The sequence below is a fragment of the Lontra canadensis genome, unplaced genomic scaffold (assembly GCF_010015895.1).
Source record: "Lontra canadensis isolate GAN:19392208 unplaced genomic scaffold, GSC_riverotter_1.0 scaffold9, whole genome shotgun sequence".
Lineage (NCBI taxonomy): Eukaryota > Metazoa > Chordata > Mammalia > Carnivora > Mustelidae > Lontra > Lontra canadensis.
The window spans coordinates 26,758,350-26,786,208 of NW_022631003.1; the positions used below are offsets into that span (position 1 = coordinate 26,758,350).

The following is a 27,859-nucleotide window of genomic DNA, read 5'->3' on the forward strand; positions in this document are numbered from 1 at the left end:
AAAAAAAAAAAAAAAAAAAAAAAAAAAAAAAAAAAAAAAAAGTAGTAGTAATATATCTTACTGATTTTTATAGGAATAATTCAGATTTCTTTAAATTTAGTGTATGTGTGTGTGTGTGTGTGTGTGTGTGTGTATGCTTATTAAGAAACTTTCAAATGAAGAAATTGATGTCATGCTCCAGGACCCTATGACCTTCTGCCGTATGCATGCCCTTCACTCTGCCTGGAATGCTGCCCATACCTTTTTCACCTACTGTATTTAATTTTAAAAATTTACATCTCACCTCAGGTGTCCTATCCTTTGAAAAAAATCTTACCTGTTCCCTCGCAGATCGAGTCATGTGTGTTGCCGTGGTTTGATGTGTCAGAGAGAAATTGCACTGCGCACTTATTAAAAATGTCAGAAAAGACTTTATTCAAGATTATTGCAATAAGGAAGAGAGATTAAATTCAACTCCATTGAAACTAAGGCAGGAGGATATTTAAGCACTAGCGTGAGTTAGTGAAAATCCACTATAGGACCTTAGAGGGATGTTGGTCAATGTGATCGAGCCATCTGTGTTTGCTAATTGGTACTTGCTGAAGTTGGGCACTTCCCCTCCCATGGAGACTGGAAGTTAGGGACCCTATTTTTTTCAATGATTTCATTTCAAAGGAATCACACCCAGGTACATGGGAGACATGTTCTTGGATTGTAAAACTAGCTAGAAGCTGGGAGAAGATTTATCTATATTACAAAGGAGCAGAGAAGTTATTTGCACTTTCAACTCTTAGAAAGTAAATGCTTTAAGAAAAGGGAAGTCAGAAACCTATAATCTGGAAGAAACCAATCTAAAGTTTAGTCAAGCTGAGGGGAACATTAAGCCCATCTTGATCATATGCGTACATTATCATAAAACACAAATACAACATGTGTGTTTCATTTTTTGTCTCCTTTGCCCTCTCCCCTATAAACTGTAAGTTCCCTTAAGGCAAGCTCTGGACTAATCAGTCTTTGTATCCATAGCATCCAGAAAATTGCTTGCCAATTAATGAGTGGTTGATATAAGTTTGATTGGTGGGTTTATCTCATAAATAAAATAATGAATACAGTAAATTGTTTTTTAAATTTTTGCTTATAACTCTGCTTGTATCCCTTCCCCGTGGCATTCATTCAACATAATAATTTTGTTTTGTGTCTGCATGGTTCAAAAGTAATTCAAGATAATTTAATTTAAGGTCCTTTTATTTGATCTGTATTTTTAAATCAATCTTATCCTGTAAAATGCAAGAAATTTTTGTGGTATATTAAAATAAAGCTGTTGAAGGAATCACTAGTACTTCCATAAAAATTTTGCTGGATGGCCTCTGAGAGATCTAGTTCCTTTGGCACACCTCATAGCAAATGGATTTTTTTTTTCCTATCATTACTATTTTTTTCCTTCTATTTTTTCTTCTTCCCCCCTCCCCCTGAATGTACATTGTGAATCATTGCTAGTTTATTAAGTAAGCCCACATATCCCTGCTGACCATCCTGGAAACTTGTACTATTACTGTTACCTCTTAACATAGTCTCTACTAGATCAGATATCCTTTTCATATCATTGTCATTTTTATGACTTACCAACGCTTCATCATCTACTTGCAACTGTGGAACAGAAGCTAGGGAGAACATGATTCATCTAGTAAACTCTTACTACTGAATACTTACTAACGTCTGGAGGTTTGTGAATATACACAAAAAGGGGATACAGGTTTCTGCCCATAGGGAAGTTTATAGTCTAACAGGGGATCTTAGCCTACTTTCTAAATTCTTGGCCTAAGTCTACAATGGTCACTCAGATAAAGGTACTAAGAGTTACACTGTGGTTGTGAACAGACCCTCTTCAAAGCTCAAGATGAGCTACCAACTTTACCTCTGCCCTTGAAGGTCTCCCAGACATTTCATGTTCAGCATCCCCCTCAAATCTCAAGATTTGCCTTTCTCACTATATCTTAGTACTACTCAACGGCTCAGGCCAGACAGCTCAGGGTTGTTTTTTTGGTTTTGTTTTGGTTTGATTTGTTTTTTGTTAGTTTCAGAGGTAGTATTTAGTGATCCATCAGTGGAATGTAACACCCAATGCTCGTTACCTCACATGCTGTCTTTAATGCCAGCGCCCAGTTACACCTTTGCCCCACTGACCTCTCCAGCAACCCTCAGTTTGTTTCCTAGAGTTCAGCATCTTTTACGGTTTGTCTTTCTCTCATTTTTCATCTTATTTTTCCCTCTCTTCCCCTATGTTCATCTGTTTTGTTTCCAAAATTCCACATAAGAGTGAAATCTTACAATATTTGTCTTTTTCTGACTGACTTACTCTGCTTAGTGTAATAAATACCCTCTAGTTCCATCCACGTCATTGCACATGTTAGGACTTCATTCCTTGTGATGGCTGAGTGATAGTTCATTGTACATATACACCACATCTTTATCCATTCATCTGTCACTGGACATTCAGGCTCTTTCCAGTTGTGGACACTGCTACTATAAACAGTGGGGTGCATGTGCCCCTTCAAATCACAATGTTTGTATCCTTTGGGTAAATACCACTTGCTGGGTCATAGGGTAGCTCTGTTTTTTAACTTGATTCATCCCTCTTCTTTTTTCTCTACATCTAATCAGTTGCCAAAGTCCTGTTGATGAAACCTCACAAATATATCTCACACTTACTGACTTCTCTTCATTTCCATTACCTTCACTCTATCCCCAGCCACCATCATCCTGTTGTATCCTCCCCTCTGAGTTCTTTTTCTCTCTTTGTGCCACCTTTAAAAGATCTTGTAAGTCTCCGTGTGATTGCGCTTGATTTTCCACTGTCTACCCACTAGAGTAAAAACTCCATCCTGGCAAGCATTATGTCTATCAGTGAATGACCAGAATCTGGCCTACTTGGTACATATTAGGTGCTTAATAAGTAGATAAGGAAGTGGAAGACTAAACAGTGAATTATGGTATCAATTCAAATTCTTTACAATATCTTATGTTTCTTCTGTTGAAATTGATTTTACTACACTTCCCCAACCAACAGATGTGATTTGTAAAAACTGGCTTCAGTACTTCTTTGTTGAAAACATGAAATGTTCGGGTCACCAAGATAATGTAATTTGTTTACTTATTAAATACATATTTGCTGAGCCTGCTTGTTTGAGGTATTTATGGGTCTTTACAAGGCTTCCTCAAAGAAGCTGTAATCTAATAGAGGGGCTTATGCCTAGAATATAGGAGAACAAGATAAATGTCCTAAAGGATGCACTGTATTGAGGATGATGTTTTTATTACAAGTGACAAGACTCCAATCAAGGGAGCATATGCAAAAGGGAAAATGATTGGTTTAGGTAAACCTGATGTTGTCTAGTATCCACGCTTACTTGCACCTGCCCTTGTCTTGGAGTCTCCTGCCTGATAGCCTGATCTTCATCCTTGCTTTCTTCATGAGACTGGACTATATAGCCAGCTCAGATAAACAAACAGAGGAGAAAAGATCCTCAGTCCCCAGTCCCTAACTCATTCTCATTCTGTGCCATTGGAAAAAAATCCTAGTGAAGGACTCTAACTGACCTGATTTGGGTCACGTGTGTACCCTTTGACCCATCACTGAGACATAGCTGTTTTGTCAGAAGTTTGGGAGGTGGGGAGTAGAATTTGAAAACCTTTTCTAGAACTACATAATTAAAAAAGGGATGAGAGTTTCCACTCAATGACTTTGGTGATCAGAAAAAGAGGTAATGATGATGAGAAAGGGGAAAAAAAAGGAAAGCAATCTGTATTCTGAGAAGCATATATGGAGTAAAATGAGAGTTGAGAAGAGAGGGAGAGGGAGAGATTGTTTCTTAGAGGAGGAATTCAGTGAAATCTGATTGAGTCTTAAAATAAATGTGTGTGAACTTTCAGTGACTGGGAAGAGCATTTGAAAAAGAGGGCAGTACCAGCTTGAAAGCAGAAGATTTCACTGTATGTACAGGAGAGAGAACAGTGACGTAGAGATAGAAGCCAGGCTGTAGAAGAAGGAAGACTGCAAACGGGCTCATGCCACTTTGTGGGAGAACTTTGAGAGGAGTTTGACATGAATTTTTTAGTCCCCATGAAGCAGAACAATAACACTGAAACCAGCTTTAAAGAAACCAGTCTTGTAGACTTTTGTGAGTTGAATTAGTTGACAAAGTAAAGGAAGACATCACAAGAAGTTCTTCCAGTAGTCTAAGGTGAACAGTCTCGAGGATGTGACTGGAGAATAATGCCAAGATGCAAGCAAAACTCTGTTGGGCATTACTGAATATTAAAATGCTGTTCACTGTATGTCTCAATGATTTATAACTGATTGTTGGCATCTTCCTCTTCCTTCCCCACTCTCATCAGCAACGTTACTGTGATAAACAAATCCAGGGACACGTATCCATTTGGTACTTAGCTCCTATTAATAATGTGAAAAGAGATAACTGAGCATACAAATAAGTGATTTGGTGTTTTCTCAGGAAAGAAAACTTTCAAAAGGAGGAAGATCTACTGCCAAATAACTCAGCACCTCCTGCAGAACCACAAGATGTGGAAGAGAGTCATTGAAGAGGAGCAGCGGTTGGCAGGCATAGAGAACCTGTCCCTGGACCCGTCCCCCCAGCCGCCTCCCTCAGAACAGATCCAGGCCATCAGGGAAGAAGAGGAAGAGAAAGGGAAGCCCAGAGGAGAGGAGATCCCGGCTCCGGAGCAAAACCAGTGACAGTGGATACAATGAGCTGTGTTTCCCAGCAGAGTGACTTGTCACAGACTCTTTTCAAGCCAGCACAACACTTAGACACAACACTGTAGAAATATGAGAAGATGGGCAAACAGCTATTGCATTTTGGGATTCTTCGCATTTTATGGGTTTATTTTTACAGTGAGGTACATTGTTAAAAACTCTTGCTCAGAGAAGCTTTCACATTTGCAACACCAGCTTCTAAGGATTTTTTTTAAGGAAGACATATATATGTGTGTGTGTATATAAGCTCACACGTAGATACATGTAAAACATATTCACACACATACACGCACACGCACATGCACACTGAAAGCCAGGCTTCCTGGCGCCACCATTTAGTAACATTCATGTTAAGATATATAGTGCTCACTGTGATATAATAAGTTATAAAGGAAAAAAATAAAGGAAAACAAATCACAAAGGAAATGGTGCGGCTTAGCAGGGAAACAGTGCAGGGAATGTCAGTTCCCAACTAAGGAGCTTTGGCTCTTAGTAATGACGGATGAAAGTTCCAGAGCATTATTTGAGTTCTTACACATCCTGCCAACATATTGTGTGTGTGTGTGTGTGTGTGTGTGTGTGTGTGTGAGAGAGAGAGAGAGAGAGGAGTGAAAGGGTACCTGTGTGTATGTATGTGTGTATGTACCAGAGATTCTTTTGGCTCAAAGAGTAGCTGCAGCAAATGACTCTGCGCATCTGAACAAAGAGAAGGTGGTTCACTCTGGAGTGTCTTTGAGAGGCAGCCGTGCCAAATGCCTTCCTCCATGTAGCTCCAGTACAGACCCCTCCCCAGAGGGAGGATAGTCACAGGCTGGCGAGCAGGCCACGTGACTGGTACTACTGCCCAGGCACCACTTGGAGGCACTCCATTGCCAGCCTTAAACCTGGAAGACAGGCATTTTCCAATCTCCTTGCCTAATGAATGTATAGTAGCTGTTTGTGAGTAGGTCACTCACAGAAGATTGAATCACCTTTGTAAGGGGATGGCCTTCTTTATACGTAAACACTTAAGAAGGAGCTGAAGACAGATCTTTTCATGAGGTTAGCATTCTAAAACATTGCCAGAGAAGACCTGGGGAATTGCTCTAATACAATCGATCTCCCAGGGTCTCAATGTGCTGCAAAATGTGTGGTAGAAAAGGAAGGAAAAAAAGCAAGAAGAACCTACTATGGGAGGATATATAGTGAGAGATGAAGGGGGGAAATTTCAACCCAGGGTTTGGTGTGTGTGGATAGAGTGAGAGACCAATTCTTGGCAATTGTTGAAGATTGGCTTTGGGTGGCCAAGTTTCCACTGAGGGCCTGTTGTGGTGGTCCACGTGCTGTGGGATGGGGTGGCTTCGATCTGCAGTCTGGCCCCTTGTCATGTTCCTTTGAGCAGGGAAGATTATGGAAGGATTTGGGGGGACTGGGCCTATTATTGGAAGTCTTTTTTTTTTTTTAATTTGTTTATCTACACTTGTTTATGCTGTGAGCCAAACCTCTATTTAAAAAGTTGATACTCACTTTCAATATTTTATTTCATATTATTATATTTGTCATGAATAGTTATCTTGATGTAAATATAAAGATTTGTTTCTGTAGATAGTAAACTCTTTTTTTTTAAAAAAAAGGAAAAGGGAAACATTTTTATAAAGTTATATTTTAATCACCATTTGTATACATTGTATCTATCTCCAAGCCCCATAAGAGAACGATGATTCATTTGCACGGAGGTCTATGGATAGCCACTTAACTGCCTATCCTAATTTAAATGATAACCTGATACAGTTATTTTATGCTAATTAAATGAGGATGCCACAAAAAAGTGTTTTTTTTTTTTTTTCCTATAGGAACTTTTACTACCTTTTGGGAAACTTTTGGGTCCATGTCTCCCAAAGGGAAGGACTTTTTTAACCAATACCGAATTTTTATGATTGGTGTCCATTTCTTGTCAACACCTTTTGATCATAACTCCTTCAATACTATGTATGGAACTGCTCACCAATGAAACAATCTTAGTTTCTAAGTAGACCTTGATGGTGATTTCTAACTTTTATTTCCTCTGACATAATAGAAAAGAGTGTTTACATTTTAAAGATTCCTTTGTTTCTCATAAATAAATATTCTTACCTCCCAAAGCAATGATTGTACATTAACTGTGGCATTTTCCAAACAAGGCAAAGATAATTCAATCAAAAACAAACACTGTTTCAAGGCAAATTTCCCATTAAGTAAGAAAATATGAAAAGGCTCAAGTAGATTGCAGACTCTGCTTAAATAATGAGAATAATTTCCTGTTTTTTGACTTAACACTTGAGGTCTTCATTATTCAGGATGTACTGACTTGTTTTCCATTTTCTTAGTGTTTCAACTATATGTCTCATGTTTGCAAAAATTACTGTGAGTCAGATGCATTTGTTTTCCCAGTTACTTTAACTGTTCTCCTGCCCTTACCAATAAGAGAGGAGGAAAAAAAATTATGCTCATATACCTCTTGCATTTAATTCCTTAACAAAACAAATCTTTTCCCTTTCTCCTAATGGCATACATATCTAAAAAACTCATGGAGTCAAGGAAAAATGGGAGTGTGGAGCAAGTGGGATGACAGCCTAGCAGTTAAGAGTCTAGAAGCCTACGAGGGTAGGTTGGTCAAAGCTGGAAGGCCTCAAGTAGGGGCCAACCTGGCTGTCAGAGTAGAGGTCTTACCAAACTACCTAGTTTCATTTATTTTGTTTTTGTACATGAAGTACTGGTGGCCAAAGCACTTAGAACCTCTTCATTCCAGAATTATGTTCATCAGTCCAGGCAGATTGACCATTTTTTCTTCAAAAATAAATTGCCAATCTATTAAAACTAAAAGTCCATCGAAATAATGAAATGAAGATCAAGTATGAGGCTTTCATACACATTCATTACATCCCAAAGGAAGCCTAGGGGCATAAAATGATGGTTTCTGCCGATGATACTCTCCCCTGCCTTGGTGACAGCAATATTCCCATGTTCACTTCCAACTCTGGAGCTTACTCCCTGTGGTGCCAGCATATTTGTTGCCATTTACTACATTTTTATATGAGCCTGTTTATAGGTGCCATTAGATAAACTCAGGTCTTTCAAATGAAGGAGTTTCTAGCCCATTTAGGAAAAAGAATAGTTGTATAGATAGCCATAAAACCAATGGTGGGAAAATTGGGAACTGGTGACCTTGATGCTAAGGCTTGGTTTCTGTTCAGGAAAAGACCAGGTATCCTGTGAGCATCACTGGTATCATTTCCAGCATGCTCATAGAATGTCTTTTCAGTTATCCATCAAAGCCAACCTTTATCCTTGGTGAAAACACCACTTTGGTTTTTTTCTAAGTGATAAAATTGTATTTTTTGTCATTTATAAAAGACTTGGTTTTGCTCTCCGTAGAAGATGAAGACAGCTTTGGGTAGATCTGTGTTGGTCTTCATCTGACAAGTGAAGGAATGTCGTCATATTTAAGAAAATACTCATTTTCTAAAAGCAGAATACCCAATTCTGTCTGTTCCATTTTGGTGGAATTCCGAACAAAACCTAACCATGGCAATCCCAGTAAAACTAAAGGAAAGGGATTGTAGAACATGCAGACTGTTCATATTATATGTATGTATTGTGATTTCCTCATGTCCCCTGCCTCTCTTGATTTGCGATTTCCCAGTGTCCCCTGTCATGTGCCCAGAGAACTTTCTATGACAGTAAAAGCTGTGCAAAAGGCATGAGACTCAGGCCTATTCTTTGTTTAAATGGTGGAAAAATATAAGTTATTTTCTAAGTAATAAAGATATGAAAATTATCATTGTAAATAAAGTCTAAAGTTTGAAATGACTGTTTTACAAAAGTGAGCTATTTGTGTGATGAGCAACTGCTGAGTAATGAGAAGTGAATAATCAAAAACTCATTTCTGTCCTCCTTTGGCAGGTATTTTTTGGTGGTTCTCTGTCAGTATGGGGAGCTCCACTCTCCTCGCCTTTTAAAATACTTGTAAAATAAGAATGAAAACCACAGTAAGGATCTTACTATCCTCTCTTCCATCCTAACTCTGAGTCCCCCACTTGATGCCTTTCCTAGCTCATATGCCGCTTTGGAAATAAACTGTTTTCTTTTCAAACTGGCAGAAGGCTCCAGTAAAACAGAGTTTTGTAAACTTTCATAGTCTGGGGTAAATCAAGATTCCCCTCATTCTAGAGAGTATGAGCTACTGCATATGGAAAGAAAATGTCAATAAAATTTCAAATGCCAATAGCTCAACTACAAACCACTGAGAGCTCAAATATCTATATAGTTTGAAACCAAACTGAGTTTCCTTTATTCACCTTTTCTCCTAATAAGCAACAAAATACTTTATGGTCATTGTTCTAGGTCATTCCTTTCTCTCATTTTTCTGAAAGGAAACTGAATTTGCTGATGTTGTTAGTCTGTGTATCTAATCTGTTCAATGGAATTCCACCTGAAGATTAGGAAACCAAGTAACCATTTTAGGTGAAGAGCATTCCAAAATAAAATTACTCATAGAACAAAATTACTCAGAGCAAATTATGCAAGTTTTAGGTCCTATATTCATATTAGATTGCTTCTCTAGAATACCCAAATTCTTACAGCAAGTTTGGGATGAATTAACTAGACTATAGCCTTGAGTTAATGAAACTGGCAACAGTGCATTGAATCACTTAACCTGAGGTTTGCTGGCATTTACCATGTTCAGCACTGATGACCCATGGTCAGAGACAAGAACAGGGTTTTCAGTCTCCATGATACACTCTGGATGGTAGGCCATTTGTGTATTACCAACACATTTCATTTGTTAAAATGATGCTGCTTTTACCTTACCTAATGGTGCTTTTATCTCACCTGAAGTGATCTTTATGTTCATACTATGAAATCATTCTAACAGCAGGTTAACGATGATGACCCAGAAGAATTGGGTATTTTGTTGCAAAATACATTTGGAGATCCAAAACTAACCATTAAAGCTTTATAATTTGGTGGAACTCAGTGTTCACATCTGCAGATTCAAAAATACTGATCCACTATAAATTATTCAAGTGTAATAAGATTATACATGGATTATGTAGAGATGGAAAACAAAATTAGTTTTTGGCATATGCTTCAAGCTCTGAAAAGACCTGAATTTCCTATCTAAGGGCAGCTAGTTCTTCATATTATACTTCTGAGGTTGATTGCTTTGACAGGCATTGGTATTCATGGATTTCTGCTTCCCTGAGGAGTGGTGGAACAGAGAAGAGAAGTCAAGCCGTCGCCTTCTTGATAAATCCTGAACATGTCCCTGTTCAGAAAGGTTTTCTCATTGCTTCGCATCAGTTTGGTCATGCAAATAATTCAATAAAAAAATGCTTCAAAGAGAGTAATATTAAATCATCCTATGTAAGTACTATCAAGAATATTTAAATTTGATTAAGCATTTGAACCAAAGCTGTTTAAAAAATTGTTTTTTTTTAATTTGACTAAAAACTCACAAAATGACATTCCATGGTATAGAGATGCTAAATACATTAGTATAATCAGAACTAACAAAAAAAAAAGTAACAAAACTGGAAAGAATATTTAATTCTTTTTCTAATGTATGTCATACCTCAGGGAGGCAAATGCTTTATGGAGGGTCCAAGAAATACATGAAATAGATAAAAATAAATTTAGTCCCTATAGTTTAATTAGATTAAGTGTACAAATTATAGGCCTGAGTTCTGGGTTTTCCCAAGGGGGAAAAATCTATTATTATCCAGCAATTTATCTTGGATTAGGTTGTTTTTAGAATAAGTGGTCTATTAACATAGATTACATTTTGCTAAGTTATAACACACTGAAAATGCCAAATACTTACCTTCATTACTAAGAAAAATTACATCTTATTAATCTTGACTTTCACAGATGAAGCATTGACCAGGCAATAATCCACACCCACTGCTTCATCTACCAAGACTGATCAAATGGTAGGTTGGAATTTGTAATTCATTAATAGGAAAGTAATTTAAAAACTATTTTAAAACTTTACTGCCTTAACTAAAATTTCAGTGTCAATAGAAGTGCTTCTTTCAATGAAAAAAAAAAAAAAAACTGCAGCAGGAAATTCTCCCTTCCCTCTTACAAAAAAAAAAAAAAAAACAAAAAGTCAAACTCCTAGGAGAAAAGTGGGGATTCTCTTCAATTTTACTTCCCATGCTCAAAATGGTATAGCAAAAGGAATCAACTTCTTCTCTGCCATAATGAGAAGAAAAAATGCTTTTCACCCCAAGTTCTAACTTGCCATGCCTGGTTTCATTGTACGGCCCATGGTACTAAAAAGCAAAAACAAAATCGGAGCTATAGATTGGGAGTGAACACTACATAAAATGTGAAGGATCACCCTGGGACACCCCTTTGTCTTTGTGACAAGCCAATTTAGTTATTTATCAGTTACTCTGGAATAAAGGAACTGAATAGATCCATAGTTCAACCCTGACTTCCTTGCAACAGTCAGCACTTACACATGCTCTGGAATGCAAATTCACCTTTGGAGCTTGGAAACGGCTGCTTGACTACCTTTTGAAGGGAAGGAATTTTTTTTAATCTAGTAATTTTACTCCCTATATTATAGCAAAATATTTGGATGATTTCATGCAAAATTAAAAGTAATTGTTTAAAGATGTTTTATTTGTGTATATAACTTGTTGGTTGTTAGAATTTTCCATCAAGCTTCTTTTAAAAGTTAACTGATTTTTACGGCTCAAGCCACTCCTACCACATGTTTTGTTTTAGCTAGTTTTAAGCATAATCAGTACCATAGTGTTGCTATCTTTAAATAATAACCCAGCACATCTATGTATTTACCTGTTAGTGGGGTTTATTGGCCTGACTTTTAGTATATATTTGTTCATTGTTTTTTTTTTAAAATCACTGTTTTTTAATACTCTGAAATATTTGCTTGGGATTTTCACCATATTATGTTTGCTTAACTGGTGGATTTGTTTTATTTTTGTTTTCCATTTATGAGTATCACTTTACTTCTTGATACATTCTCACAGAAGTACACATACCATTTTTGTTCCAACAAGGAGGGTTTGTTAGTTGATGAGCACTAGAAATAACTATCACTGAACCCACCCACTCCCTGATATTTCTTCCTGAAGATATTTATCATGCAAATCACAAAATGAAAATTGGTGCTTTTATAAATGTTCTGAAATTTTCAGTGCAAAATAATGAAAATGCGATTCTCCCTAGCTTTCTATAATGCTATTAAGATGTGCAACTGAAAGAACTTTAATTTGAATCTAGAGTATTTTTGGTTGATTTGGTTAATTTGATTTGGTTTTTGGTGTTAAAATTGGTTTGTTATTCTCGATGGAGTAGTTTTTCTGATTGTCATTATTTCTCCCTTTTCCTGACCAATAAACCCAAGAAACAAAAAAACTGCCATTGGAAAGTTTGAATTAGCATGTCCCAAATGTTTAACTTTGTAGAGTATTTGTGAACCAGAGAGTATGAACTTAATTTAGTATTCCTAGAAAGCAATATTTTCAAAGAAGTACCAACCAAAACAACAGTATAGGGGATGTCTTTTGCACATGATAGCTTTTAACAAGGTAATTCTTACCACTTTCAACTGAATATGTTTATTAATAACTCCCCAAATTTATCAACTTTTAGAAACCCAAGAGTGAAGCATTGGACTTAAATGATCATTTTGTAACTGAAATAAATCTTGTCCTTTCATCTGTACCTTGCACTTAATATACATAACAATACTTCATATTTTCCTATCATAATTATTTGTTAAGTAATTTAGTTAATGTGCTGATAAATATTTTGTAAAAAGTAAAATCTGTACAGGAAAAAATATTAGATAAATTGTACTTATTTTTATTGTTCTTTAGCTTAGACACTACAATGATGCTCCTTGTTTGCCAGAATTCCTGGAAGTGCCTCTTGATTTTATAGAATATATATATATGTGTGTGTGTGTGTGTGTGTACACACATATTTATGTATATATTATATATATAAAAATATTACAGTAACCGTATACTCAAAATCCTAAGAATTGTGTCACAGGTGATCAGTGTGGATGTTACAATGTGAAAACAGTGTATAATATAAATATAACTCTGTGGTATTATGTTTGATGTAGTTATTTGTACAGTCCAAGTCCCCCATCCAGTTTTGAAGGCACCCTTTCCTCTTATTTCCAAGTGCAGTGGCTTGTGCCAGGACTATGCACACTGTAGCAAGCCATTCTTTACAATTCCTAATGACTCCTGGGGGCCTCTATTCCCATGGTCACATTCCCTTCCCTGTCACCAATGAATTCTTATCTGTGTTAATCTTCATCTCGCTGTAGCTAAGCTGTGTTGTTTCTCTAAACAATAGTCAACACCATAACCAAGATCCCAGGATTTCTGGCATTTAGCTTCAGAGTCCTATAAAATAAGCGGTTCTGCCCTTTATCCCATAAATACTACAATTTGTCCTATGAAGATTGTCTACTGATGCCCAATACATGGGATATTTGATTGTAAAGGCTCAGAATTATTTTTGTTCTGAGTATTTGAAAGCTTTCAAAGACTCTGAAGGATTCGGGGCATTCAGAGTGTTTTAATTAACTCAAATATATAGTCCTCAGAAACGAAAGCAAAATGTGATTTCTACCCAAAGTTCTCAAGGAATTAATTCTTTAAGCTACATGTACAGATTTCCGATTACCTATTAGACAAAAATCCCTGCTCCTAAGTTTGGTGTATTCATATCTTCCTTCACTGTGGTCCAAAACTATCCCCTACCGAAATAACTAACCATTTATCATTTATATTTCTATGTCTTGGGCAAAGTATATCAGTGGAGTATTTACACACACTGTATACTTGTATTTTCTTTCTTCCTTTGTGTACATGCACCCTCTTCCAACCACAGACAGCACAGAGGAGCAAGACTGCCAATATCTTCTCAAGATGTGACTCTTACTCTCCCCCAGGGCTATCCTCTTACCGTGATGCTCTGGTCCTCAGTGGAAGGGAGGCCATATCTGGCTGTTCCCACCTGAACCTTCATCTCCTTCCTGCAATTAGGTGCTGTCGAACTTGTTTTAGGTAAGGAAAAGTGAATTCCCATGGTACAGTAAGAGAGGTGATGATGTGTATCTTCTAATGGATCCTGAGATCCAGGCCAAGCAAAGGGATGGTCACAGCCACTGGCAGGAATAGAAAGCCTCGAAGATCAGTTCAGTGTGTCCTTGGGTCAGCTCTACACATGTCCCCTATGCTCGTTGAACCACATGAGGTGGGGCTTGGGATATGGATATACCCTAACCAATGAAAAGAAGAAAGAAAGAAAATCCATTCTTAAATCATTAGAAAATCTTCTGCTTGTTAGGACAGATTTAAGCTTCTTTAATCCTGAAGATACTTCATGTCCTGATCATTTTTTCTCACACCATTGCTGGCTTAAGAAAGGAGCTCCACATCCACTTCTGTTGAAATCTGTCAGGTTTGAGGAATTGTCCAGCTGCCCATGCTGTCTAGGATCATTTGGCCTCCTGGGACCAGTCAGAGCTGGGTGGGTTGGGCCAGGGATGGTGGTGCACATTGCTTCATACTTTGTCATTAGCACTCAGGAAGTGCAGTGGCTCTTTGCTCTATTGTCAGTCTGACTGATTTTCCCTGCCAGATGCAAAGGTGAATTCACAAAAGGCCTGGTCTTCAGAGACTTCAAAGTAGCTAGTGATTATGTATTTGTTTTCTATTTCTGCTGTAATAAATTAACATAAATTTGGTGACTTCAAACAGTGCAAACTTATTAGCTCACAGCTTCTGGTCTCGCACAAGATTAAAATCCAGTGTCTGCCAGCCTGGCTCTTCCCTGAAGTTTCTAGAATCCACTTCTGAACACACTTGGGTTGTTGGCAGAATGCAGTTCCTTGTTTATAGGGCTGAGGCCCCCATTCCTTGCCAGCTGACCACTGGGAACCTCTCTCAGCTTCTTCAGGCCATTTCCTTTCTCCAGGCATTGCTTTTCTCACCAGCCCCATCTTCAGACCAGCAATGTTACGTGATTCCTTCTTAAACTTTAAGACGTTCTCACTTCTGCTGCATCCTTTCCATCTCCAGCTAGAGAGCGTTCTCTGCTTTTAAGGGCTCAGGTGATTATATTGGGCCCAGAGAATCCAAGATGATCTCCCTACTTTAAGACCTTGAATTACATTTGAAAAGTCTCTTTTGCCATGTAACTTAACATATTTACAATTTTCTGGGGATGATGGGGCAGACATCTTTGGGGGCTATAATTCTATCTTCTACAAATTATGAATAGGATAAGGAACAAGGTGGAGATAAAGAAGGTGTCTGGGCCACACAGTTATTCTACATAATGGAAGCTCATGCCTACAATGAAATTGAAGGGAAGGCATAGAGATTTCCCGTATACCCCCTGCTCCCATACACTCAACGTCCCCCAGTATCGATATTCCTATCAGAATGGTATAGTTGTTACCATTAATGAACTATTTATGAACACATCATAAATCACGCAAAGTCCATTATTTAGGGCTTACTCTTGGTGGCGTACATTCTAAGGGTTTGGACAAATGTATAATGACATGTATTCATCATGATGATATCATATAGAGTATTTTCACTGCCTTAAAAATCCTCTGTGTTCTGCCTATTCATCACCCACAGCCCTAACCTTTGACCACCACTGGTCTTTCACTGTCTCTCTAGTTTTGTCTTTTCCAGAATGTCTTAGAGTTGGAATCATACCGTATGTACCCTCTTCAGATTAGTTTCTCTCACTTAGTAATTTGCATTTAAAGCTCCTCCAAGTCAGCGTGCCTGGGTGACACAATTATTAAACATCTGACTCTGGCTTCAGCTCCGGTCATGATCTCAGGGTCCTGGGATCCAGCCCTGCATCAGGCTCTGTGCTCAGTGAGGAGTCTGCTTGAGATTCTTTCTCCCTCTCCTTCTGCCCCTCCCAGATGTGCTCTCTCTCTGTGTCTCTCTAAAATAAATAAGCAAATGTTTTAAAAAATAATAAATTTCCTTCATGTCTTTTCATGGCTGGGTAGGATGGACCACCATTTATTTATTTATTTATTTACCGACTGAAGGACGTTGCAATTCCTTCCAAGTTTCAGCACTTACGAATAAAGCTTAGATGTTATGTTAAACATAGATGTTTGTAAACATCTATGTGCAGGTTTCTGAGTAGTCGTAAGTTTTCAACTCCTTTGGGTAAATACCAAGAAGTGTGATTACTGGATCATATGAGAAGAATATGCTCAGTTTTATGAGAAACCACCAAACCCTCTTCCAAAATGTGTGTACCATTTTACATTCCCACCAGCATGAGTTTTTAGACCTTTTCAGTGCAGAGATCTGGGATATGTACTATTCAGACTGAAAACTTTAGACCTTTTCAGTGCAGAGATCTGGGATATGTACTATTCAGACTTAAAACTCCTAGTTCCAACACAGGACTGCAAAGTTTTTCTTAACCTCATTCATCTTAAATTATAAATGACACTTTAAGTGATGAGCCTGGGTGAGGTCATAAGGGAGTAAGTGTAGATAGAGCAAAGAAGATATTCTAAGGACTGAACTGTGCAGTGTTTTGGCAATGAATGTTAATGGACAATGACCACTGAGGCAGGAGGAAAACTAAGAGAGTGTGGGGTTCTAAAAACTGGGTTAAAAAAAAGGATCAAAGGAAAGGGCACAATCAGTAGTATACATTTCTGCTAATCAATTAAAATGAAGCCTGGAAATTGATCCCTGGATTTATTAATGTGAAAGTCTTTGATGTTATTGATGAAAGTAGCTGTGGTCAAGTGGTGGAAGCAAAAAACAGAATGGGCGGGACAAGAAATATAGAAGAGGAATTTTAGATAAGGAGCATAGATGATAGTGTATGCTTAGCAACATGGACCATACATCCATAGGAATAGAAAGAAGACAAATAATATGAATACACATACAGGTGGGGAGTAAATGTGGCGAGGGCAGAATACAATATTTCTCTCCTGATTTTAAAAATTTCATCAGTGAGTTCCCTAAGCAAGATCATTGGCTGGTAATGAAAGTTGGGGGAAAACCAAAGTTTGGGAGAAGTCATTCAGGAGAAAGGAAAAATGATTAGGTTATTAAAAGATATGTTTAACAGTGCCTCTGAGACCCAGTGAGGTTAGTGGTCATGAATTAAAGATGAGCCCTGAGGGCATGGTAATGAGTTTTCTTCAACTATTTAAAATAGTATGGGTGTAAACACAGAGTGGATGGGAAGTTGAATTTAACTCAGCTGTGGTTTGCCAAGGAAGAGCAACAAACTGACCAATGGACAAGGGAATGTACCATCATATTGTGCAAGTGAGTGATTCGAACAATTGTATGAAACTCAACTCAGGTAAGGAGGGAAATGACAATATGAATGTTATGGGTTAAATTGTGCCGCCCACCCCCAAATATGTTGAAATTCTAGCCCCCAGTATCATTGAATGTGACCTTATTTGGAAATAGGATCTTTGCAGATTGATCAAGCTAAGATGAGGTCACTGAAATGGGACCTCATTCACTATGACTGGTGTCCTTTCAAGAACAGGAGAAGACAGAGACACACAAGAGAAGATGTGTCATGTGACAATAGAGGCAGAGATTGAAGCAGTAAATCCATAAGCCAAGCAATGCCCACAGTTGTCAGCCACCACTGAAGGGGGAAGAGGTAAGGAGGGATCTCTGTAGGTTTCAGAGGGAGCATGGCTCTGCTGACACCTCGAGTTTGGACTTCTGGCATCCAGAACTGAGATAATAAAGTTCTTCTGCTTTAAGCCTCCCAGGTTGTGGTACTCTTGTTATTGCAGCACTGGGAAACTCATTCATTGATGGTTAATCTCACAACACAGTGGCATAGTCTAGTGGTTTTGATAGAGATTATATGGCCTGCAAAACCTAAAGGATTTATTCTTTGACTCTTTGCAGGAAAATTTTGCTTACCCCGGGTCTATAGTATGGAAGTAGGATACAGTCCAATGCGAGACTATATACATGAGAAGCTTTGAATATTATGTAAAGTAAGCATTATGGACATTCAGAACTGTAACATGAACTGTGGACTCAAGCGGTCAGGAGAGAAACCATGGTAGCGAGTGAACTTGAGCAAATTGGGGGTAGGCCAAATTACATTCTCGGAGGAGAACTGCATTTCTCAATGAGGATAGTAAACACTGTTTTCCCCTAACTGCACCAGTGGCCACCTGTTAGATGCATTGAAAAGTGTAAGACCTATGGCGATGCTTGCTCACTAGCAAAGGCTGGTTTGATTCCTAAAATTTGTGGTCTTCAGAGTCTGAATGCACCATTGCTTTACTGTAAGATCTATTATTTTATTATTTAATAATATTAAATATTATTATATTTTCCTTGGATCCCTTTTTCCCTTTGGTAAGAAAAGGTGCTTATAATCATATTTGATTATTGGTTAATGATCCTTACCATTGTGTGAACTGAAATTACATGTGTAATGTTGATACTTTCAGGTCATTTAGTGCTTTGTTATTTGAGACATACTTTTGACTACATTGTATCATTAAATCCTTAAAGCAGCCCTATGAATGTGTTTTGTTTTCTGTATAATAAGAATTGTGCTTTATGGAGGGGAAGTTGAGATTCAGTAAAGTTTAGTGACCAGGCCAGAGTCATAGCCGTTTAAGAATATGCTGGATCTCGGGTAGTACCGGTAGCAGATTCGTTTATTGCTATAAACGAAATGCAAGCCAATACTATTCAGAATCTCCTAAAATGGTACTCTTGGAAAAAGAATTTATCATAATCGTAGAATTTTTCAGTGCAAGGAGTTCTCTCTCCTTGGAATTTAGAGAGAATAAACAAGTGGCTGCCAGAATTTCAGTGTTTTTCTTTTTTTCTATCAGACCCTTATAAATTGGATGCGAGCAACTGATCATGTGTCTGAGAATTGGCCCTTTCTAGAGAGAACTCTCGGCAGAGCCTTGATCCTGACCTGGTATGTGGTCCCTAAGATTCTTGAATCCCAACGGGAAAAGAAACCATGCAGAGATTTAGCCTCTGAGCCTTTTTTTTTTTTTTCTTTTTTTTTTTCTCAGAAGGATCCCAGTGATGTCCTCAAGGAGCGGCTGGCTTAAAAACTTCTTGGAAGGAGAAGGAGGGATCTTTGTTACAAACTTCCGCCCCTCCTCCTGCTTCTGTTCCTTTCCCCTCTGCCCCCTGCAGAGTTGTGTTTCTGGGAATCAGCAAGTAAGATCACAAGTGGTCTTTTCTCTTTTCACTCTCTCTCTCATACAGAAAGCTTTATCACGTGTGGCCTTAAACTTGCAGCAAACTGCAAAGAAATGGCTCCAAAGCTTCAGCTCTTTCTGTGCCCTGGGAGCTGAGATGCACGTCAGTGGCTTTGCCAGCGTGGCCTGTTCTTTGCAGACTGCCAGAGAAAAGAGGCCAGGAGGAAAGAGGAAAGAGTCGAAATTGCCCAGGGGTGAGACCATGCCCTTCATCTCTTCTTTCCCCTAATTTGCTCTGTCTGTGTCCATCCAGGCTCTCCCCACCTGGCATAACTGCTCAGAGCTGCTGTAGAATTCACCCCAGTTTCCTCTCTCAGCCTGTGGAGTGGGGTCCAGCCTCTCCCTGAGCACGCTGAGAGGAACTGGCCGTCTTTGATCTCCACCTCCAGGTAAGATTGAGTTCTCCGCTTTCCTGCTTTGTGGCTCTCACGTCTGATTCTCGTAGGAGAGAGGCTAATCAGCCCTTCAGTTCTGCACTACCAGTGTCTTACCCACACCCACCGTCAAAGTTGTTGGGGCCCTTGTTAGGTTGATAGAAATAGCAAAAGGACGCTGGTTAAAATCAGGTCACCTCAGATCTGGGTTCAGATTTTGACTCTGAGAACTTATTAGTTGGGTAGTTCTTGACCACTGAATGGCTCTGAGTTGGATCATTTTCTGTAAAATGGGTATTCTGATGCTTACCTCGTTGAGCTGTTTTTAGGGTTAGCAAAAAGTCTGTCATTCGCCTGGCACATACATAAGTACTTATTCGATCTAAATCTAACACGAACACTTATTTGTATGGGGGTGGGGGGGATCAGCCTTCTTAACACACACTCCTTGTTGCAAGTACCGTGAGATTACTTGGTGCCCAGAAGACCAGCTAGTCCAGAGGTTTTCCTTGTGTGAGGTGAAGTAGAAGAGGAGTGGAGAAGAGGGTGGTTCTTTCTGACTTGCTCTCTGGCAGTCTTTAGGGTTTGATGGTGGATGGAGTTTATGTCATAGGATCACAGCACAGAGGTTCTGGGCATGACCCAGTCATAACATGCCGAGGCTGTCTGTGCTCTTTAAAGACTGCGAGATTGATTTTCAAGCCCGTGTGAACAGAGAATTCCTTTTTTAAAAAAAGAGGAATAGAGATTTTCTATTGTTGTATATCTATTAATATATTATTCTATATCTATTAATAATAATCTAGTCTGTTATCTATGGTTGGCTTCTTTTTCTTTGGCCCCCAAAATAAGATACACTCCAACCCAGGTTGGATAAAAACTTTGCCATGACTCTTTTTCTGGTGGAATCTGTTCAAGAGGTGGGAAAACAATTAAGGATTTGCCAAATGCAAATCCTTCTCAATAACTGTGTTCTTGCTCTACTTCTGCGACTGCAAATGAATGGAGAGAGAGAGAATTTGGAGGATCTTTCTGTTCAGGTCCTTGAGCTCGCCTTCCGTTTCTTTTCACAGAGGGATGAAAAGCTCACTGTTCATAAACATAGCCTCCTTGAAACATACTATCCTTGAGATGATATGCAAATTAGCCACCAAGATGAAATGATATTTTCTGTGACAATATGCAGTGTCAGTGTTTTATATTATTTTGCCCTAACACCACATCGTCTAGGATGACCATAGTTCTCTTGTTTTTGTTATCACTTCTGGATTCTAGTTAGAGTGATTTTTGTGTAATCACCTCCTAAGTTTAAGAAGACAGTGTGTTTGGTGTCTCAAGCTTTTAATATAATTTTCAACATGATTGTTTTTCTCTTTAGCATTAGCATTCTGGATTAGTGTAGTGATAGTATATTTAATTATTAAAGGATTAATTTGCCTGTTCTTGTCCACTGGCTTTATTATGACTGGCCAGAAATAATATATTGAACCCCTGAAAGAGTAGGCCAATTTGAATGATATTTAAATTTTTTCTGGTGTGTATTTCTTGCTTGGTGATATGTTTGTACTTGTAATATTTAAAATATTTTTATATGTTCATTATAGAAAAATTAGAAAATATAGACGCACAAAGCATTTTTGAAAACATTATCTGCATTGTCACCAACCAGAAATAATGTGTTAACCTGTTCTTTAAAGATTTTCTCAAACTTTGTTGTTTCATATACACATGTGAAAATGGGTGCTTCTTCTGTAAAATAGAGTATTATATATATTGTTTTTCACCATGGATTTTAAAAATCAGTTCTCTGATAAACATATTCTATATAGTTATATTTACTTCTTATACTAATTTCTAATGGATTCAAAAGATTTCACTGTATGAATAGACCATAATTTGTTGGACATTTAGGTCATTTAGTTGTTTTGACTTTTTATTATTATTTGTTATTATCAAATTATTATTATTATTATTATTAATAGCTGTGTGTCTCTGGCAGTTTAATTAAAGGTACTCAGTAGTCTTTTAGTGTGAAACCTATCTAATATTGCATAATCCAGTGTTTCTCAAACTCCCTTTTATTGTTCTGACAAAGTGTAGTTCTGGACAACTAGTTTCGTTGACTCTGAATGTACAAAGTTGGCCATTGGTATCAGATAGATGGTAAAGAAGAATTTCTATGTCCTTAGTTTCTTAGAATTTGGGTTTTTATAAATCAGGAATGGATGTTGTATTTTGTCACCTGATATTTTGCATCTATTGAGATTTTATTATTTTTTACTTTGAATTCCTTTTTTTCCCCAGCTTTACTGAGATGTGATTGACAAATAAAAATTGTATACATGCATGGCATACAATGCGATGTTTTGATATACCTATATAACATACTGAATTTTTAATGTGATGATTTAGGTGAATAAAGTTCCTAATATTAATTGTTACATTTTTAAACTAGATCTTTTTTTTTTTTTTAAGATTTTATTTATGTATTTGACAGACAAGAGATCACAAGTAGGCAGAGAGGCAGGCAGAGAGAGAGGTGGAGGCAGGGTCCCTGCTGAGCAGAGAGCCCGATGCAGGGCTCGATCCCAGGACACTGGGATCATGACCTGAGCCGAAGGCAGAGGCTTAACCCACTGAGCCACCCAGGCACCCCTTTAAACTAGATCTTAATTAAAGAATATAAATTCATTTGGATTTGCTAGTATTTTATTTAAAATTTTAGCATCTCTAAATTTCATCTGAAGTGTTTTTTTTTCTTGTACTATCTTAATGAGATTTTATTATCAAAATAATTATGTCTTTTTAAAATGAATAGAGATTTTTTTTATCTCTACTATTTTCTACTATATTTAAATTTTGGTTTAATTTAATTTTATTTGGTTTAATTTAAATTTCTACTATATTTAAAACCAAATCAGTTACCTACTATTTTCTCCTTGAAGGATATCCCTTGATAAAGCACTCCTGTTACACCATCTATCCTTATTAGTTTTGTTTAGGGGATAGTTTTAGAGTATTTTTGGTAGTGTCTTCCTTGGCTCTTTTTCTTTTCTGGTTTATATTAATACAGGTAATTCTTGCTAGAAAATTATCTATTTGGTCAAGACTTTAAAGTTATTTTTATATGTTATGCATAATTTTTATGTTTTATACTTTTGAACATCTTTGTTTAGAACTCACTAATATAGTATTCTCATGTCCTTATCTTTTGATCTTGCTTAGCATTTTCTGTTCTTTGTTTAGTTTAGGTCTTTGGTTCTTATCTTTTTTCTGTTTCATTCGACTTTCCTTTGCCCATTTTTTAAAAGTTAAATTTAGGGCTTCCTGGGTGGCTCAGTTGGCTAAGCAACTGCCTTCAGTTCAGGTCATGATCCTGGAGTCCTGGGATTGAGTCCCGCATTGGGCTTCCTGCTCAGCAGGGAGTCTGCTTCTCCCACTGACCTCTCTCCTCTCATGCTCTCTCTCTCTCATTCTCTGTCTCTCTCTCATAAATAAATCTTTTTTTAAAGTTAAATTTATGCATCAAATAATCTAAAAATCAAATATATATATATTTTTTAAACAGGCCTTTGCTATACCCTTCTCAACTCATTTGCTACTCCTCCACTTCTAATTGTTCAGATCTTTCTTTTCATATTTAATTACATATTTCAAAATAAAATTTATTTTTCAGTTTTGAGAAATTATCAAACTTCAAACTTTGAAGGATGAGGTTTAGTAAACACAAAATAAGAATTAAATAAAGTCAAAGTAATATACTCATAGACAGAATAAACCTCAGTTCTTACCACAGTACATTTAATTTTACTCGTAATCTTATTTCTTTAATTAGTGCGATGAAAATACAGATTTCTGTTAATGTGAAAATGCATCATCTAATAAATATTAGGGTGATCTAGGAGTTATTTTGTTTTCTAATTTCTTCAGATACATTACTTTTATAGGCAGGCATTGAGCCATACAAAATTCTAATGTAAGGCATGGGACATATAAATACTGATATGAATAGGGAGAAAAAAGGTTCAGAGTATATGGATCTGTCCAGGGCTTGGTAAGGATGGGTGGATGGGAAATTAAGCATAGGAAGGGAGGCCATCTTTCTTACTTCACGGCAGGCTAAAGTAATTTTTGCCTGAATTAAAGGTAAGCCTAAGGCACAAATCCTGCTGCTTCCTTATCTGTCAAAGTAAAATGATACATAAATGGTCCTCTTCTTTTTTTGCCATATTTTATACCTTTCTTCGGATGCTACAAACCTATAGGACTTGCAGTGTGCCATAAGGATCTACAGTGAGCATCAATATTTTCTACCCATTCTGTTAAGATAGATTTAAAGGCTTTAATGACTTAATTTTCATGAATCAATATTCAGATGGTTGAATTCCTCTTCCTTTTCTGCTTGCTTCTAGTTTAAGCTGGCAAGACCACAAAATTCTGCCTCATTATTTATTCCAAAGGCAACATTTAAATTTCTTCTTTGCCATAATGAGGCTTAAGCTGAAGGGATTGGGAAAGAATGCTGGTTAGAGAGTCCCGATAGCTGGATTAGTTAATCAAATATACTGGTCAATTTTAATTGAAAAACTTTGCCAGGTGACTGTGGTAAAGTAAGGTAGCTTCATATCGAATCATGTCCCCTGCATTGTGATCTACTGTGAAATAAAAACATTATTTAATAAATGGTGGAGTTGAATTAATTTTTGTTTCGTTTTTTGTTTTTTTGTGTGTGTGTTTTGTTTGTTTTGTTTGGTTGGTTGGTTGGTTTTTTACTATTGAAATCTACTTTGACAGGATCAGAGTCAAGGAATATTTCCATAATGGACACTTCATCCAAAGAAAATATCCAGTTGTTCTGTAAAAGTTCAGTGCCACCTGTTGGGCAACATTCCTTTAAAATGGAATATTCTTCCTCAAAGGAGAAGCAAGGATGCTGTGGCGAACTGAAGGTAACAAACAATTAAATGGTAAACAAACAACCGTTAAGTAGTGAATGAGAGAGTAACAAAGAATTAGGTGGGAGGAAAAAGCCCACAGATTAGGTGGAGGCTATGTTGTTGACTCTCCATTCAGATGTGTGCTATGCAATTTCATAATTGATATTTCTGTACAATTACATATTTCCCATATGTAGCTAGAAGCGAGAATTTTTTTCCCTTTTTGAAAAGTGAACTTAGGTGCAATTATTAAAACATACTCTACCAGGCAGTGAAAGCCATCTCTTCCTACCATGTAGATTAAATTACTAAATATTACTTTCTGGGCTCATTTGAATGCCCCTCCTAAACTGAAGTAAGAGAGAAAAGAAACTAACATTTATTTAGTTTCAACCATGTTCCAGATATTATACTAAGTATAGTTATAATATTTAATCTATAAAACATCCATATCATTCCCATTTTATAAAGGAAAATTTTGATTTTCCTCGCCATACAACAAGGAGCAGGGAAACTTTTTAAATGGTGCCTAGTGTGACTCACAAGTTCCTGTTCTTTGTACCCAACATTCACTCAGCAAATACATGTGCTTTTTCTTTTTTTTAATATAATGTTTTATTTTTTATTAACATATAATGTATTATTAGCCCCAGGGGTACAGGTGTGTGAAGTGCCAGGTTTATACACTTCACAGCACTCACCATAGCACATACCTTCCCCAATGTCCATAACCCCAGCACCCTCTATATGTGCTTTTTCATATAAATGCTAACCTCCTCCATGGATATTCCATCAGGGACTCAAGTCTAGCAAAATATATAAGCCAGCTATTAAAAAAAATTCATACTCAAATGCATGAATTTACTTTGAATATGAACTTAAACATGAGGATAGTGGTTTTTTTGGTCTGTTGTATCTCCTGCTGGTACATGCATCACCACTGTGAAACCCAAGTCATGAGTACGAGACTTATGATAAAATATTAAGGCTTTGAATTATGGTTCTTGTTTTATTTTCTTACCTGTGACTGGCTCCTTCCACTCTTGGCTTCACCATACAGTGGATTTTCCTTTCAAAGCCAAGACTCCTTCAGATGTCCTTTGGAGGAAGGGAAAAGAAGGGAAAAAACAGAATTCAACATAAATTCTGAACAAAATCTGCTTTAGAATTTGTATTTTTAGCAATCTACCTGAGCTTGAGGCTGAAGGAAGCCTGTACCCATGCTTGAGAGAAATCTTCAGTGATAATCTTGTTACATTGTTCTTGGTTTGCATTTTGTTTGTCTATTTATTGAGTTAAGTTTCCAGTTGTGTGTCAAGCTGGAGTCAGACTAAGTGTGATTTCTCCTAATTTCCAGGTATTTTTGGGTGCCTTGTCTTTCGTCTACTTCGCTAAAGCATTGGCAGAAGGCTATCTGAAGAGCACCATCACTCAGATAGAGAGAAGATTTGATATCCCTTCTTCACTGGTGGGAGTTATTGATGGTAGTTTTGAAATTGGTAGGTGTTGCAGAAGCCTGGTTTTACTTTTACATGTCCTCTAGGCATGACTAAATGACATCCTCACCGCATTCTCTTGTCTGCTAGACTCTATCTGTAAATTCCTATTGAGACAGAATTTGCTAGGACTTTATGTTACAGTAGAGGCAATTTGTTCTCTCTAAGCAACCAACAATAAATTTCTTGCCTCAGGTGTTCACTACTTTATGATTCACACAATTTAGAGTTTCCAACCAGAGTGAGAGACTTTCTTGGAGGAGAGGGTAAGGTTCTATTAGGATTTTAAGTTTGAAGTATTTGGGAGGTATTTTTTACAAAAAGAGTCCTATATCCCAACAGCCCTGTGAATCAAAATTTGGAAGAATTCAAATGGGCTCTACAAAAATTTATTGTAATGATTTAAGAAGTGAAACAGTAAAAGGGGTTTCTGCCCAGAGGTCTACACAGAGGATAAAGAAAGCCAACTAATGAGAACAGTAGAGCAAGGCAGGCAAGAAAAATTCTGCTCTCATGTGTCTTTAGGTAGCCTTTGACTATAGACTTCTTGGCACTTGAAAAGACCAAGTGATTTTTGTTACTGTTTTGGAAGTACTTTGAGGAGTATAATCCCAGGTAGAGCTTCCTGAAATAATAAACTACAAGGCTTTAATTCTTCATTGAAGTAAACAGAATGATAGCTCTGGGGTCCTTACTCCCTGTTGGGATTCAAATATATGCTTTACTTTATATAGAAAAATCTCTAATGGCTCCAGGTTTGGCTCACTTAAACGTTCAGAAAAGTGAAGAAATATTTTTCAACGCTGCAACAATGACTTTTTTAGTTCATACTGTATGTTTCAGTTCTTACCCTGAATATCACAGAAAGAATAAAAAGAATGAATAGGCAACATTTTACCTTTAGGGTTTTCTTCCCAAATCTGTCTGTCATCATCCTACTAGAATGAGATTACATAGCTCAGTACTAATCAATAGTTAATGTGCCTACAAATAACTGGGCAGTCTTGTAAAAATGCAGATGCTCATTCTTTAGGAAGGGGAATAGGGCTGCCTTTCTACAGGCTCTCATATGGTGTGATGCTGTTAAGTCAATGGGCCATACTTTGTGTAGCAAATTTCTAAAGCATGATCATATCACTCCCTTGTGTAAATTCCTTAGATATGCCTTGATAGTTGATGTATTCCTTAATGCCTGTCTCATCTATAGCCCTAAACTGAGTGAAGGTAGACTGAGTCAAGGTAAGAGTGACACACTGAATCACAGGAAGAAACCAGTATGAAGAGGCAGTTGTTACAGATTGAAAGATTAAATCACACAGAAAGAACAAGAAATGAGCAGATAGAAAATTATATATCAACTATTAACTATTGCCAATTCTAGATTATGGTATAGAAACATTTTAGAGCCAAAGAGACTTACAATATAGTCCAAATTTTTCTTGGGTCCCCAGGTCCTGATGCAACTTGAGAGATTCTGTATTTGATAGAGAGTACCAATGTTTCACAGGAAGTGACAGAGGATCCTGAGAATAAGTTTTTAGTAATTCTTCCAGACCATTCTAAGGATGGAAGTTATTTATTGAATTAGATACAATAAAATGTCTTAATATCCTCTCACTTACACTGCAAAACTTTATTCCAAACATCACCAGGTTTGCTCTAGATATTTGCAATCCATAATTTTTCAGAAAAGTGGGTCTCCTGACCATGAGCTTAATCTACTCCTCTTGCGTCTCTCCATATTCCTTCCTTCCAGGATTCTGGACCCACTCCCACCTGTCTCTAGCTCTCATTTCTTCTTATTTACAGAAAAATTTCATTTATCCTCTGACATCATTTGGCATTATTATCTCATGTCCACATACTGGACACCCCATTTTTTCCCATGTATTTTCTCATAATGAAGTCTTTCTCCAACAACAGAGCTGCCAAGAAAATTGTTTAAAAAATGTTTTCTATATCATGACCTCCTAATATTTCCAAATATTCTCTTTCAAATA

General features: G+C 37.3%; 2 protein-coding genes across 5 annotated transcripts in view; both read left to right on the top strand.

Moving 5' to 3' along the window:
- PDE3A (phosphodiesterase 3A) overlaps nt 1-5,353 on the top strand; it is a 316,424-nt gene extending 311,071 nt beyond the window's left edge. For both annotated transcript variants that reach the window (XM_032855114.1, XM_032855115.1), the window contains exon 16: nt 4,491-5,353. In XM_032855114.1, coding sequence (XP_032711005.1) covers nt 4,491-4,732 — 242 coding nt within the window. In that variant the 3' untranslated portion in view covers nt 4,733-5,353. The remainder of the gene's footprint in view (nt 1-4,490) is intronic.
- Nucleotides 5,354-18,868: 13,515 nt separating this feature from the next.
- SLCO1C1 (solute carrier organic anion transporter family member 1C1) overlaps nt 18,869-27,859 on the top strand; it is a 62,901-nt gene continuing 53,910 nt past the window's right edge. For 2 of the 3 annotated variants that reach the window (XM_032855117.1, XM_032855118.1), the window contains exons 1-3: nt 19,027-19,441; nt 24,221-24,375; nt 25,721-25,862. In XM_032855117.1, the coding sequence (XP_032711008.1) occupies nt 24,247-24,375; nt 25,721-25,862 (271 nt within the window). In that variant the 5' untranslated portion in view covers nt 19,027-19,441; nt 24,221-24,246. The other variant, XM_032855116.1, reaches the window with a different exon arrangement.